The 15,663-nt window shown below is 41.4% G+C and overlaps 1 protein-coding gene across 2 annotated transcripts in view; it reads right to left on the minus strand.

The window, feature by feature from the left end:
• Nucleotides 1-15,663, minus strand: part of megf11 (multiple EGF-like-domains 11) — a 189,174-nt gene that overhangs the window by 36,599 nt on the left and 136,912 nt on the right. The window contains exons 11-14 of one of the 2 annotated variants that reach the window (XM_060923873.1): nt 11,454-11,600; nt 10,341-10,475; nt 482-610; nt 62-190 (exon numbers count right to left, since the gene is read on the minus strand). In XM_060923873.1, coding sequence (XP_060779856.1) covers nt 62-190; nt 482-610; nt 10,341-10,475; nt 11,454-11,600 — 540 coding nt within the window. The remainder of the gene's footprint in view (nt 1-61; nt 191-481; nt 611-10,340; nt 10,476-11,453; nt 11,601-15,663) is intronic. The other variant, XM_060923872.1, reaches the window with a different exon arrangement.

A 15,663-nucleotide genomic window follows, 5' to 3' on the forward strand; every position in this document is an offset into this window, starting at 1 on the left:
GGTTTTGTGTATGTGTGTGTGCGAGAGAGAGAGAGAGCGAGAGAGAGAGAGTGAAGCTCACGCTGTGTGCAGTAAAGGCCTGTCCAGCCAGGGCTGCACCTGCACTCCCCATCATAGGCACTACACTGGGCTCCGTTGTGACAGTTGCATGAGTTGAGGCAGTCAGGCCCCCACTGCCCTATAGGACATGCTGCAGATGCCAGACACACCATCACAGTTGGGTCTCTTAAACACATATTTACAAGTTCCCATTTCCACAATCCTCATAAAATATCAAGTGTTCTATGCCACACATAGTAGATAAATATATACGGTACAATGTATGGACAGGTGCATGTTTAAAAGTTTGTGTAACTATAAACATATGAGAATGAAAAACAAAACTGAGACAGCCAGAGGTGGAAGAATTGGGAGAGAAGGAAAAATCTGAGAGCTGACAGAATGACAGAAAGGAATTTCAGAGGGGTTAATCGATTCATACCCTGTGAGCAGTCATCTCCAATCCAGCCGGGGAGGCATTGGCAGGAGCCATCAATAGGGTTGCACGTGCCATTGTTCATACAGAGGCACACTTCAGCACAAGCTTTCCCATACCTGCCACTGGGACACACTGCCAAAGACACAACACACTCAGCATACTGTACTCAAGCACCGTGTGGTGCTGTGAAGATACCTTAAAATGGAACATCTTACTGCATTACCTGTTTGTAAGTATAATTTACTAACTACCACAAATATAAAGCCCCTGTGCTAAGCATCATCATGGGGACAACCAAAGTGCATTTAACATAAGAGACTTTTTTTTTTTAAATGGTGTTTACCTCAATCTTTTTTTAAGCTCAAAATCTCACTCATGTACATAGTTTATTTTATATATTAAAATTTTAAAGGTTTCAATAATTCTTGACTTGAGCATATATTATCATATGTAAAGTGGAAATATGCACACTTTTATATGCTAATTACAGTACAGTTAAAAACATCTCATCTCATTCTCATCTCATTATCTCTAGCCGCTTTATCCTGTTCTACAGGGTCACAGGCAAGCTGGAGCCTATCCCAGCTGACTACGGGCGAAAGGCGGGGTACACCCTGGACAAGTCGCCAGGTCATCACAGGGCTGACACATAGACACAGACAACCATTCACACTCGGTCAATTTAGAGTCACCAGTTAACCTAACCTGCATGTCTTTGGACTGTGGGGGAAACCGGAGCACCCGGAGGAAACCCACGCAGACAACATGCAAACTCCACACAGAAAGGCCCTCGCCAGCCACGGGGCTTGAACCCGGACCTTCTTGCTGTGAGGTGACAGCGCTAACCACTACACCACCGTGCCGCCCTGTTTTGGAGGGCTATTAAACTTAATTTAACATGTCAGACACTGTCTATCTGAATATTAACTCTGTGCATGTGAACTACGAAGTTATCCAAAATTATTCAGCACAGTTGCACTTAACTCTTCATGTGCTACAGTAATCCAGGTGAGATTTCTTACAGCCAGCATTCGCTGATGTTAGAGAATGAAGGAGCGAGTGAAATGGATTCGCAGCCGGTTTGAGCAGACCATGCACATCTATCAGACTCCCCATTTATCCATCTACGCCTGTTCACCATGCACAAGAACAAAGCTGACTGATGTGCCATGGAATTAAAATTAGAGCTTGTGTACATTTTTAATAAAATGAATATTTCAGCTGCCTTCTGACATTTGACTCAGTTAGAGATTTCATTTCAGATTAAAGTTCCTTTGGGTCTTTACTACCCCTCTCTCATTTCTTTTCAGGGAGAAGGACAGGGAAGTTTAATCAGGTACATATAGCATACTCTTTGCCCCCTTACCAAAGACAAGGAGAGAAAGTAGCAGCTGGTAAACAGACGCCGGTGCTGTATAGGAAAAATGGAATGGCACAGAGGAATCAGATAAGGTGTCTCCTTTAAAGAAAAGCTAAAATTAAATCTTTGTGACAGTGGCTTATTTTAATAATCATATCTCCACGGACCTTCCTTCCTTAAGAAAAAGCCTCTTTCAACTCCCTCAAAGCAGACTCTTATTAGCTCGATGGCTAGAGGGACTCAGTCCTTCTTGTTTCAGGGGTACAGTCTCTTCTTTTCAACATCATCCTCCTGCCTGTCAGAGCTTCATTACAGCTCTCATGGACACATTACTGTAGAGCAGGACAGCTGAGGACGCCAACATTGACTGAACTACAATTCTCCTCTGCCCTACCTCTCTTCCAGTAATTATGTTCTAGACAAATTAGCCCAGTTTTTTCTAGGCCTCTTTCCCAGAGTCTATCCTTTTTCTGCTTTAACATATTAAACATTTATTCATGAGACAGCTCTGAAAACCATGAAAGTGAATTCTATATATGCTCATTGCCTTTCCTTTATTCATGAAAAGACTGGTTAATTATTATCTGGAGTTGTATATTTCATTTAGAAGTCTCTGGTGAATGCTGTAGAAGGGGAAGTGGATATATTATGGTTTGTTAGTTTGAGTTGGAAATATGTTTCACTGACCTGAAAGATGACTTAAATCAAATATGTATTTTTGTAGTACTCAAGACAAGAAGCCTTTATTAATCACACGTTATACTCAAGCACAGACTTAAGCACAGTGAAAGTCCTCCCCTGCATTTAACCCATCTGAAGCAGTGCGCGCACACACACATGCACACACAAGTGAGCAAAGAGCACACACACATACCCAAAGCAGTGGGCAGCTCCCGGGGAGCAGCTGAGTTGGGTTAGGTGCAGGGCTTTGAACCGGTTCAAGGAACGAAAACGAAAACCGGGAACTTTTTCTATTTCACATGGAACAGAAACGAAACCAGAAACTTTATTATTTTTTATGTTCCGGAACAGAAACACTTATTAAAAATAATGGTAACCGGTTAATACCGGTTTTTATTTCGTTCCTCAAAGTTTCTGTAGCCTACAAATAAAAGTCATTCTTCTCCTGCGCAAGTTTCTATGACCCGTTGGGGTTCACTTCCTGTGTGACGTTCGCTGACTGAATGGAGAGAGCGGGAAGGTGGACTACTATCATGTCTCCACGTGATAATAAGTGAATTACTGAGTGTCTGAGCAAAGAAGAGCCTGAACGTTGCAACCTCCCTATTGGCTGTTTGTAAAAATGTATCAATTGTTGCTCTTCATCGCGGGCTCGAGAGACGAGACCTGACGAGTTAGTTCGTTGGTAGCAGAACAAAATGTCTGGACACAAATCGGGTTTTCAGAAAACGAAAGAAAATAAACGGAGGGTCGAAAATACAAAAAAGGAGGCAGAAAATGCAAAACGAGTTTTAAGGTAGGACAAATGGTTACTAACTTTTTAAGGCAGCCCGCCGTGGCTGCAGGCTTTCAGTTGTGTCATTGAATGGTTACTTTTCTGAGGCAGCCTGCCGTGGCTGCCTGCAGGCTTATTTATTATAGCCCATTTAGTTAAAATAGTTTATATAAAAATGTTTATAGTTATAGTTATGTGATGGTTGTCCTGATTTAGACTGTTTTTTTTTTTTTTGGGGGGGGGGGGGGGGGGGGGGGGTGTTTGCGTGATGTTGCACCTGGGTCCAGATTAGGGCAGAACCGGCCCTGGCTACATTTCAGGTGTAGTTTGTTTTATGAATGTATGTACTTGCATAGATGTGTACTTGGTCTTCCAATATGGCGCCTAACAAAATCTCGCGGCGCGGTGACGTCATGCGGTAGCCCTCTATAGGGCCTGACTAGCCTTTGGTAACACACTAAATGAATTATCTTTCATTTTTGGCACTTTTTCTGTTTGTGTAGATGGGAAGACATACTGAGAATCCAAATCGCCAACATTTGAAATAATAATTGTTTTGAATTATTTCTTGTCTTATTTAATGAAGGTTGTAATAGAATTAGCCTACATTTGGCTTAAGCTGGAAGAGACAGACACATAATTTTATAGCCATTTGTTAAACAGCTGACAGGGAACGTAATTAACCGTTCCGGGAACGAAAATTTTTTGTTCTAACCGGTTCGGGAACGTCTATTTAATGGTGGAACCCAAAACCGGAAACGTTAAAATTCCGTTTCTGTTCGGAACGAACCAATAGGAAAAAAATTCTGGTTCAAAGCCCTGGTTAGGTGCCTTGCTCATGACTTTCAGGCCATGGTTGCCCCATGTTAACCTAACCGCATGCCTTTGGACTGTGGGGGAAACCGGAGGAAACTCATGCAGACACGGAGAAAACATACAAACTCCATACAGAAAGGCCCCCATCGGCCACTGGGCTCGAACCTGAACCTTCTTGCTGTGAGGCGACACCACTATACCACCATGTCGCCACTCTTACCATGCAATCAATATTTACTTTTTTTTTAAATCGTTGAAGAGGGCTCTACCACCTGTCCTTCGGAGAACAGAAACTACAGTGTAGAGAAAATCATACTGGTTTGTCTCAGTTTTCAGAATATTAATACAAATTTACATATATCTTATAATAGAATGGTGGAGTACACTTGTCAAGTCTCAAAGGTTTTTTTTTTTGCATTCTCACAGCCATAATTATACAAATCTCACTTTTATAATACTCAAAGCATACCAAAAAAAAAAAGTTTTGTTTCACAAAATACTGGTGCATTGCAGTGTGTCATCACAGCAACACTATCAGTAGCACATTTAGCTCCATTCAGGAAAACTGGCCAATTCTGCCTGTTGATTAACGCTATTTTGTCGTGGACTAAAACACAAACTACGGATGCTAGCGAGCAACCAGTGGCTAAACAGCCCCGTTAACACAACAAAATTTCCTGCTGAAAGGACTGTTTGGTTTGACTGCATAGAGAAGTCAAAACTAGAGGAACACTACGCACTTTATAAAGTACGGTATGTAGGTGTGATGTATAAAATTGTGGCCTCAGGGGTGTTCAACATTAAAATGAAGTTCAAAGGAAGATTATTTTTGAGGCTTTATAGCAATGATCAGTGTATCAGTTTGAAGTTTACAAAGTTTACAAAGACAACAATGACAGTAAAAAGAGAAAAGTAAAAGTGCACAGAGCCACTTTACCAAATTTTTGGAAAATTGTTGAGAATCTTAGTTTTAACAATTTTTTTTTTTTTTTACAGATTTTCCATCATGGGTGGCACGGTGGTGTAGTGGTTAGCGCTGTTGCCTCACAGCAAGAAGGTCTGGGTTTGAGCCCCGTGGCCGGCGAGGGCCTTTCTGTGTGGAGTTTGCATGTTCTCCCTGTGTCCACGTGGGTTTCCTCCGGGTGCTCCGGTTTCCCCCACAGTCCAAAGACATGCAGGTTAGGTTAACTGGTGACTCTAAATTGACCGTAGGTGTGAATGTGAGTGTGAATGGTTGTCTGTGTCTATGTGTCAGCCCTGTGATGACCTGGCGACTTGTCCAGGGTGTACCCCGCCTTTTGCCCATAGTCAGCTGGGATAGACTCCAGCTTGCCTGTGACCCTGTAGAACAGGATAAAGCGGCTACAGATAATGAGATGAGATGAGATTTTCCATCACCCATGTGATAGACCATGTCACTGTAGGTGAAAAGTCAAAAGCTTGAGCAGTGAATGAAACAGGTGACAAAAAAAGAGAAGAAATTAAGCTCAACATAGTCTAATCTAGTGTTTACAAATAAAATAAACAAAACATCCTCTATTTTGGTTCATGAATGGATGCATTAAATCAAATAAAATTATTTATCAAGGGAAATAATGAAAGGTGGTGTGAAGCAACCAGACATGTAGTTAATTATTTTCCAATAATAGGATTTATTACATAAAGAATCAGATTACAGTTATATTTAATGATGTGGAATGTCCTTGAAACAAGCTATTTCGGGTTATCACTTACAGTATAACATCTATAAATAGTAATTCTGTCATTAGTCTCTCTTTTTTGCTTTCTTGAAGTAAATAAACACGGTATGTCATTACAGAGAAACTGGAAAGCGCAACATCCACTTTTCTGAAGATTCTTGCATAACTGTTACAAAGTACTGACTCCTTCAATACATGTTAAATAATTGGTCTTTGGGGCGGCACGGTGGTGTAGTGGTTAACACTGTTGCCTCACAGCAAGAAGGTCCTGAGTTCAAGCCCAGTGGCCGTCGAGGGCCTTTCTGTCCGGAGTTTGCATGTTCTCGCCGTGTCTCCGTGGGTTTCATCCGGGTGCTCCGGTTTCCCCCACAGTCCAAAGACATGCAGGTTAGGTTAACTGGTGACTCTAAATTGACCGTAGGTGTGAATGGTTGTTTGTCTCTGTGTGTCAGCCCTGCGATGATCTGGCAATTTGTCCAGGGTGTACCCCGCCTCTCGCCCATAGTCAGCTGGGATGGGCTCCAGCTTGCCTGCGACCCTGTAGGACAGGATAAGCGGCTACGGATAATGGACGAATGGATGGATAATTGGTCTCCTTACAGAAAACATTTACCATATCAACAATTACACACTTTCATGAATCTGTTTATATGGAGCATCCACCATAAAGGTCCCTGTTTATGTTGCTATTATAAAAATAATAATGTATTGCATGGATTAATAAAAACACTAATTTACTTTGCAACTGACACTACCATACCTACCAGCCCTACCAAATCATGTGGTAGTCTACTGGTTTTGACAAGTGAATACTGCCTAACGATTTTCATTCTAAAAAATACTACATTACAAAATAAGCAGCGAACACTATTGAATTTATTCTTCTGACCTCGCTTCAGCTATTTTTGGCACAGGAGATATAAGTTCTGTGTATAGCGTCAAAGAGTCATATTAAGTGAAGCTGAGAGCCAATGGAACAACACAATAAGGATGTTGAATCTAAATTGTATCGCTCTAATGTGCCATTCCATCGGTTCTCGTTATGGTTCTAGCCAATTCGTAATGTCGTCACATATTACAACAAATTGCACCAGTATGTGGAAAAACCAAACACGCGCTGGTGATTGCAAACAATGAAAACTCCAAAGAAAGAAAAGATTTGCTATGACAACAAGTTCAAGGCGACTTGGTCGTCAGATCATCCAGCATCAAGGCGGCGAGGCAAGGAGAGAATCATGCAGTTTGTCAAGTGCTTCAGTCCGATTTCTCCATCAGTTTTCATTCTCTGGGGGTTGGTAAGTATGCATTACTGTGAGATCTTTACTGTTCTAAAAATGAACACCTCCTAAATAATCAGTTTAACAGTGCTGTGGTGTAAAGTAAGTTAGCTAAGAGAAAGGTGTAACTTTCTAGATGTGGTCTTTATCCTAAAACAGTGTTATTTTAAAACTTCACTAAATGTTAGTGATGATTGTATAAACGCAGCATCAGATTGACATTTTAGTTATTTGAACTTCGCATCCTTCTGCACCGATCAACTGATGTGGCTAGGCATGATAAATTAATTCATTTGGATTGAAAGGAGACTATGTAATAAATGCACACTTCATACTGGACCAACTGTCACCAACCTGTAGCACAGTATTAGTGAGATCCATTGTTCTGTCCTTCAACACAGTGTTCAAAGCTGAATTAAAACTGCATAAGCCTTGGCATGTCTCTGGCTAGTTGACAAAGCGGGTTAAAAAATACAAACCTGTTCAGTAAGCTCTAAGGTCATTATACAGTTTGGCATGGCTCACCAGTGGCCCAGTATCCTACCAAGCAAGATAGATTTATGAAATAAAATTTACTTAAAATTAGGTTTTCCTAATGCAGTACAAAAACATGGACTTCAAATGCTGAAAGGTGGAATGATTGATTAATAACTTGTGAAATATTTTATCACTGCCAAGTAGTTGACACACACAAAAAAAATCTAAAGTGTATAGTTCCCCTCCCTCTTAAAGGACCCATGGCATGGTGGTTTGTTGATGCTTTAAACGGGCTTGTGGAGGCTTCCGGATGTTATATCCGCAGCCTTTCTCGAAATGAACCCTCGGCACGTAAATATAGCCTCCTGGGAGAAAGCCCCATTTCAGCGCTTTTCCCAGTGCGTCGTTTTGCTAATGAGAAGCAGGAGGCGGGGAAGGGTAGAGGGTGGGGTCGGGCCATGGGGGGAGGGGGAGGGGCTTGACCAAGCTGCGCACATACATACTCGCTGCTATCAGCGCCTGTAGCCACGCTGCTAAGACAAAACCCCGTTCTCCCTCGGACTCCTTTCGTAAACTCAATGTGACACAGAGAACAGAGAGTGAGAGTGTTCGGAGTGGTAGTTTACGAACGTATAATACCCTAGGCTTGAACACGCACTCCATAACCAAAGAGGATAGAAGCAGCAACTACAGCAACATAGCGCTTATCCAACAGAAGACATGCATTGCGGAGCAATAGTCAAACATAAGCTCATAAGTTACAGTCAATTTCCAGACTAAACTCAGTTTAACAGAGCATGATGCATGCTCTTTAGTTTTGTAGCGCAGATTACCTGGCTAACTGCAGGAAGCGGTTAGCTGCACAGCTAATGTAGCCATTGCTAGGCTAACGCACCGATTTTAAAACACGGCAAAACGACCAGTTATACACTTACTTGTTCGGTGTTTGTTACTGATGCAGCAGGGATGCTTGGTACGGACCCAGGCTTCAGTGACCGTTGATGTGCAAAACCTGCCCGGTACTGTCCCAAGTTGTGGAAACATTCCTCAGGAAAATGCTTCCGACAAACATACACCATCTTAGGTAGACTCGACGGCGTATTATTGAAGTAAATAAAATTAAGCCACTGCGTCTTCAGGGGCTCTCCCGTCGGCAGTAAAAACAGACTCTTTTCTGTGTTGTCACATCCATGTACAGCGCAATTTCCATGTTTCGCTCGCTTAGGTGATGCCATGTTGTTGTGTCCTCTATGGTCTCCTCACTACAACTGGGCGGGGCAATCCATACAGTGGGTGGGAATCCAGAGGGGGGGCGTGGGGATCATCTCCCTTGCTGACGTAGTAAAGGGAAGAGCTTATCAACGCGCTGTTTTGACGCGCCATTCTCAAATGTTGGGCATAGTTTGGTTTACACATTATGAAATTTTTAGCCACTGGGGTGACTTAAGAAGGTCAGAGGAACTCATTTTAACGTTAAAAAACCTCAGAAAGTGAAAATTTAATGCCATGGGACCTTTAACAAAAGCCACATAATGTTGCAGTGCCAAAGCATTTTCATTTCATTTGATTTATATTCATTAAGAGTGTGATGCTGAAAAATTGGCAGGGCTTTAATAGTGAAAAATAGTGAGTGACAAGATTTCTTTGCTGTACCTATGGAATGTGCATTCATGCCACCTGACCTACCGTATGAGTGGCCATGAATATCTTTAGTTAGTGCTCCAGGTTAGTAGTCTCGTTATTCCACTTTGTAGCTTCATTCTACTAGTAGTCAGGTAATTTCTTTTGTCCAGTATTTGGCCAGGCTACTCTATTTCAGACCTGGTCTCACACCATTTGATGAACTGGTGCCTCAGCTGATAACAAGATTGAAGCGTAGCCATACTTGACAGCACTGGCTCTTCATTTGGAAATAATTTTTTCACCACTTATTAGCAATGCTTATGTACAGAGACAACCTGAGATGCAGAGAATGAACCCAGAGAACCTAAAATAGGAACCCATGCTACCAAGTTAAAGCTACAAACCAAGACAAATTAAGATAATGTACTAGTTCCCTAATTGAGATAGTTTCAGTTGTAATTCTCACCTAAACTTCTGTAATCTAATTATCATGTTCATGTGTTCAATCATGCCTGCTTAAGCAAAGAAAAAATAATCACTAATCTATTATGTCTTTCCTGACTCAATTAAAACTAAATGTGAAGAGGCTTCTGTATATTGCATGAACCTTGCTTGTCTTCTTTTTTCTCCCTTGTTCAAGAGCATTGAACAGGATAACCACGGCATTGATCTGATGCTTTACTGTTTGTCTCAGTCAGAAAGAATGGCCTCAGCAATATTCAGATTTCCTCTGAAGGTTATTTGTCAGTGTCAGTGATAATGCCAATTATCTACAGTGCGATGGATAAGCGGAGTCAGCTCACTGTGCCACAAATGACAACCGTACCCCACTCCCCACTGAGTGCCATACTGTACCAGTCTGGGGAAGACAGTGCAAGATGATCATTAACTCTATCACCCTAATGTTGTTATAATTTTTCACATAATCTGCCCCACTGCAGGTGATTTGAGCTTTAACACAATGTCGCTTCATTAAAGTTATGTATCAAAAGCTGACATCATCCCTTGTAATAAACTGGATGTGTATGAACAGTCATTGCATCAGCTAGATCAGAGGCAGATTAAACAGAAGATACATGCAAGATACATTACTCCAGAGAGAAAAAGAGTTAGAGAGTGGTAAAATGAGAAGAAGGAAAGAAGAGCTACTTGCCTTCATTGCACAGCGGGCCAAAAAATCCAGACAGGCATTCACACTGGCCTGTAATATGATGGCATGGGCCAGTGCTGTGCACACACTGGGGGCATATCTGACTGCAGCGATGCCCATAGAACCCAGGAGAACAGGCTGGCAACGAAATGAAGGAGAAGAGACCAGAGGAAAGAAGAGTCAAGAGTAGCAAAAGAAAACAGAGGTAAGTAAAATGCTCAGAGCATTATTTAGTGCATGAAAAGACATAGCATGGTAGAAAATCTTTGTGCCATTAATATTTATCAGTTTCATCTGCGTTGAGGTCCATGCAGGAGGTTGTCAAAGCATATGAAAAGTAGTTCCAATAAACTAAGTTCAAGAAAGCTAGATATACAGTAGTTTATGATATGATGATAACTCTGCAATAAATAAAAATGGACTGAAGAGTGAAGTGGTTGGTGTGAATTACTGGTTCTTTCCCCATTCTCCAGCTTCTGCATGTCAATCAAGCTTTTCCCAAAGTGGTACTCCTCACTCATTTTTCTTCATTAACCTGAGTTTCTTTAATTGCTGTAGTGCTAAGCAGTGAGAGAAAACAGCATGGGTTGGCTGACCTCGCTTTCTCTGGGTGGCAGACCCCTTGTAATTAAGATTACTGTAGAACAGTCAGTATAACGGAGAAGATTTATTGCATCCATTTTTCTCTACTCTTTAATGCCTAAGCACGCACGCACACACCTTCCCATTTTGTGCCGAAACACTGAAGCACGTCACTGACTTCGATTTACAGATTTCTTTCCCTGGAAAGTGATCAGCAATCAGCAGTCTTATCATTCGAGCACACTGGTGGAGAGGGAAGAAGAGGGTGTGTGAGAGGTCGCTTTGATGAAGGCCATCTATTGCCCCAGACTCTCCCCAGGAAGCAGGGCCTGGAGTGTGAATACAGTGATTACAAGCTGGCCCATGATGAAGTGCTGGCTGGCCTGCACTTTTAACCAAGGGTTAAGTGCTGCTCTCCTCAGCCTCTCACTGGGACACCCACTGAACTCCACATGGGACAGAATCCACATTTATTAACAAGAACCTCTGTCATTTGAGCAATTTATGGAGAGACCTATTGAAAGGACTGCTTACATCTTTTGCAGGATGTGCCCCGGTAGCCTGGAGCACACACACAGGTGCCATCCTCAGGGGAGCACGAGCCTCCATTCTGGCATGAGCAGGTCATGGAGCAGTTTGGCCCCCAGAAGCCCTGAGGGCAGACATTGTCGCAGTGGATACCTGTTTACAAAACACATACAATACACACACAGATTATAATAACATTGTTTTATCTCAAAATTAGCAAAGTGACAGCAAAGTGACATTCGGAGAACCACAAGAAAAAAAAAAATCAAATATGAGACAAAATAAGTAACACCTGGCACAGGTTCACAAGCAGTGTACAGCACCATGTGAGCATTTCACATAAGTGTGCTTCTGTATGTGAGTCTGAGAGCGAGACTAAGCTGACACCCAGGAGGTCATGTGTGTATCGCACTGAGCTGTGTTGTAGCACACTCTGAAGAGATCAGTCCCAATTTTGAAAGCACTGGGTGTGCGGGTTCAGGCGTCTCTTGGCCACGGCACCATGCTCTGCTCCATATGTATTTTTGATCAGACCAGGCTTTCCTGCCAGTGCAGCATATTCATTAACAGGGCCGAGTCCCCCGAGCAGCCTGGCCTTCTCTCCTATTCTCTTTTAGCTGTGCTAGGGCTTGTGTGAAAAGCAGTAGGGAAGCTGTCCACCAAGAAAACACACACACACACACACACACACACACACACACACGATTGCCTGCCTGTCAGACTGTCTGAATCGGAAGTCTTGAGATGCAATGGCACTTCGTGTGATTTAGAAGTCAGTACACTGAAAAACTCAAATATGAATAACAGGCAAGAACAAAACACAATGACTTTATATAGAGGAGATTAACTACAGCATACACAAAGACTGAGGCGGTACAGCTGAGCGAGCACACACACACACACACACACACACACACACACACAGTCTTCAAGCACATTTTCATGCAGCTGCTTTTTTCATGAGCCCTCATTTGAAATTTCCTTTGACAGAGACTTCTCTGTGTGAATGACATAGCCATTAAAGGTGCACTAGTGGTTCAGCTTTAAATTAGACCTGGCTCCAGTGTTCAAGCCCAGCCTCCATACCTGCACAGATTTCATGGGGGGAAGAAAGATGGTGGTGGTGTTGGGTAATGATAACTTAGAGCCTGCAGGGACGGGCGGTTAAGACAAACCCAGCCTAAACACTTCAAAGAAGGGGCAAGCTCAACCGTGCTCCAGTTCGCACGGGCAGAAAAACAGCCCTTTCACAGCACTGGGTGAGAATAGAAAAGTGCAGCAAGAACCTAATGGTGGCAAACAGAAAGCATGCAGAGTGAAGTGATGGAGGAGGAAGCAAATAAAGAAAGAAAGTAAGAAAGAAGTATAAACTGATAAGACTTGGATGAAAATGAGTCAATGATACCACTAGCCAGTTAATGAGGAATCAGATCAGTACCTTCAGAAAGATGATCTACTGCATGATGAGTTTCATACAGTATCTCTCTCTCTCCCTCTCTCTCTCACACACACACATTTACATAACACATAAGAAGGTTTTATCAGGCGGACAATGTTACTGTTGTCAGTCAGAATACAATCCGCTTCACTGTAATGACCCTACCAGAGGCAAGAAAATATTTGTTTTTCCAACATCAGAATGAGACACTCTGACTGGCTGTCATTTAATCTACTAGAAACAAAATACTTTAGGGACTATCTTTGTCCTTTCTTAAATTAACACAGTAATTTGATGATTTAAAAAAAAAAAAGGTCCTTATTCTCAAACTAGCACTTGTTAGTTAGCAATAGTTTGTAACAGGCTTATGCAAATATAAGAATTCCCCCAACATATTTATGCACCATATTTAGATTTTTAGACCTATTACATTATTTGCACTGTAAAATGTACAGTAAAAATTACAGTGAGTAAAATATGACTACAACAGCCTGATATGGGATCCTTTCCTTCTCATCTTCCTTGCTGGAGGTAAGTCACATGTAGAAACATTTCTCCAATAAATGCACATTTATTAGGAAAAATACACAAGCTTAAGATTAAATATTTAATTCATTATGACCAGTAGAAACTGCACTTATATTTCACTGTTTTAATAAGGAATTTTTGTATAGTTCAGATGCATTTATTGTTTTATATGCTATTTTAAGCACCAATTAAAATGATCCTGAGGCAAACGAGAGAGGATATCACATAACTCCTCAATATCCTTTCTTTTTTCCCCCTTCATGCTATAGAATTTGTGTTCAGCTGCCGACCTCATCTCTCAAACAAAAAGGATATTTTGTGTGTCTGTGCAGGTACAGTATGTTGTATTTGTATGTTAGAAATAAATGTCATGAATGATAAGTATATTCTATGTCCTAAATGGTTAGTTTACAGCATTCATTGGATTGACCAATACACAGTAAAATGGGAAAGTCCAAGGAGCCCAATGCAGATCTGAGAAAGAGCATTGCAGAGGTACACAACTCCGGAATGTATCTTGGAGCCATTTCTAAACAACTGCAAATTCCAAGATCAGTTCAAACAATTCTATCCAAGTTATTCTGAAGTGTAGTCACTTTGCCAAGCCACTTTGCTTGCTATGAATTAAGTAGAATTGTGGTCAGAAGTTTACATACAATGACATGAATGCCATCTTGGATATGAATGTCATGGCAGTATTTTGGCTTTCAGTAATTTCTTTGAACTGTTCTTTTTCTGTGGCAGAATGATTGTACAGCAGACATCTTTAATAATAAAAAAAAACACTAGAATTTGGTGCACAAGTTTTAATTTTCTTTGGGTTTTCTGAAATCAACACAGGGTCAAAATTATACATACAGGGTCAAAAATTTACATACACTCACTTTGATTATTAATTCAGAGGTGCTCAAACTTCCAAAATGTCTCTTATCTTCCCAAGGCCAAGGTCTCTTAATTTCCTGTTAGTGATCATGATTGACTACAGCTGGTAGCTTCTCTGTGTCTTCATAAAAATGGTTAGTTTACAGCACTCATTGGATTGACCAACACACAGTAAAATGGGAAAGTCCAAGGAGCTCAGTGCAGATCTGAGAAAGAGCATCGCAGATGTACACAACTCCAGAATGTTTCTTGGAGCCATTTCTAAACAAATGCAAATTCCAAGATCAGTTCAAACAATTGTATGCAAGTTACTGGGAGGTGTAGTCACTTTGCCAAGCCACTTTACTTCAAGAAAACCCAAACTGTCACCCTCAGCTGAAAGGAAATCGGTTTGGATGGTCAGGAACAGCCTGGGAACCACCATGGCACAGCCCTGCCATGAACTGGAAGCTGATGGATCACTGTCTACAGTTCAGATCACCATGGACTAAGAGGCTGCTATCCAAGAAATAACCCCCTGCTCCAAAATTGACACCTTCAAGCTTAACTAAAGTTTGAAGCTGACCACATGGACAAAGAAAAAGCCTTCTGGAGGATAGCTGTATGGTCAGCTGAGACAAAGATTGAGTTGTTTGGTCACAATGACCACCATGTACAGAGGGACACTGTACCAAATGGTGGTGTTGGTAGGATCATCATGCTCTGGGGCTGTTTTGCTGCCAGTGGAACTGGTTCATTGCACAAAGTGAATGGAATAATGAAGAAGGAGGACTGCTTCAGAATTCTTCAGCATAAACCATCAGAAACTTGAACACGACTTGGGACTTGAGAGTTACAACAGGACAATGAACGCAAACACGCATCAGAGCTGGTTGTGGAGGATGAAGCAGGCTAACATTAAGCTTAAAACAAGTCCTGACTTCAATCCTATTGAAAATATATGGACAGTGCTTATAAGTCGAGTGCATGCCAAGAAAAAAAAAAAAATTAATTTAACTCTACCAATTCTACCATTAAGAGTCGTGAAATATCCAACCAGAATTCTGCCAGAAGCTTGTTCATGGTAAACAAAAATGTTTGGTTACGGTGAATCTTGCAAAGAGTCATTTTACCCAAATATTAAGTGTGCTGTATGTATATTTTTGACCTGTATGTATAATTTGGCCCTGTGTTGAGTTCAGAAAACCCAAAGAAAATTAAAACTTGTGCACCAAATTCTAGTGTTTTTTTAAATTAAAGATGTCTGCTGTACATTCTGCCACAGAAAAAGAACAGTTCAAAGAAATTACTGAAAGCCCAAATACTGCCATGACATTCATATCCAAGATGACATTCATGTCACTGTATGTAAACTTCTGACCATACCTG

This window comes from Neoarius graeffei, chromosome 6 (genome assembly GCF_027579695.1).
Source record: "Neoarius graeffei isolate fNeoGra1 chromosome 6, fNeoGra1.pri, whole genome shotgun sequence".
In the NCBI taxonomy this organism is placed as follows: Eukaryota; Metazoa; Chordata; class Actinopteri; order Siluriformes; family Ariidae; genus Neoarius; species Neoarius graeffei.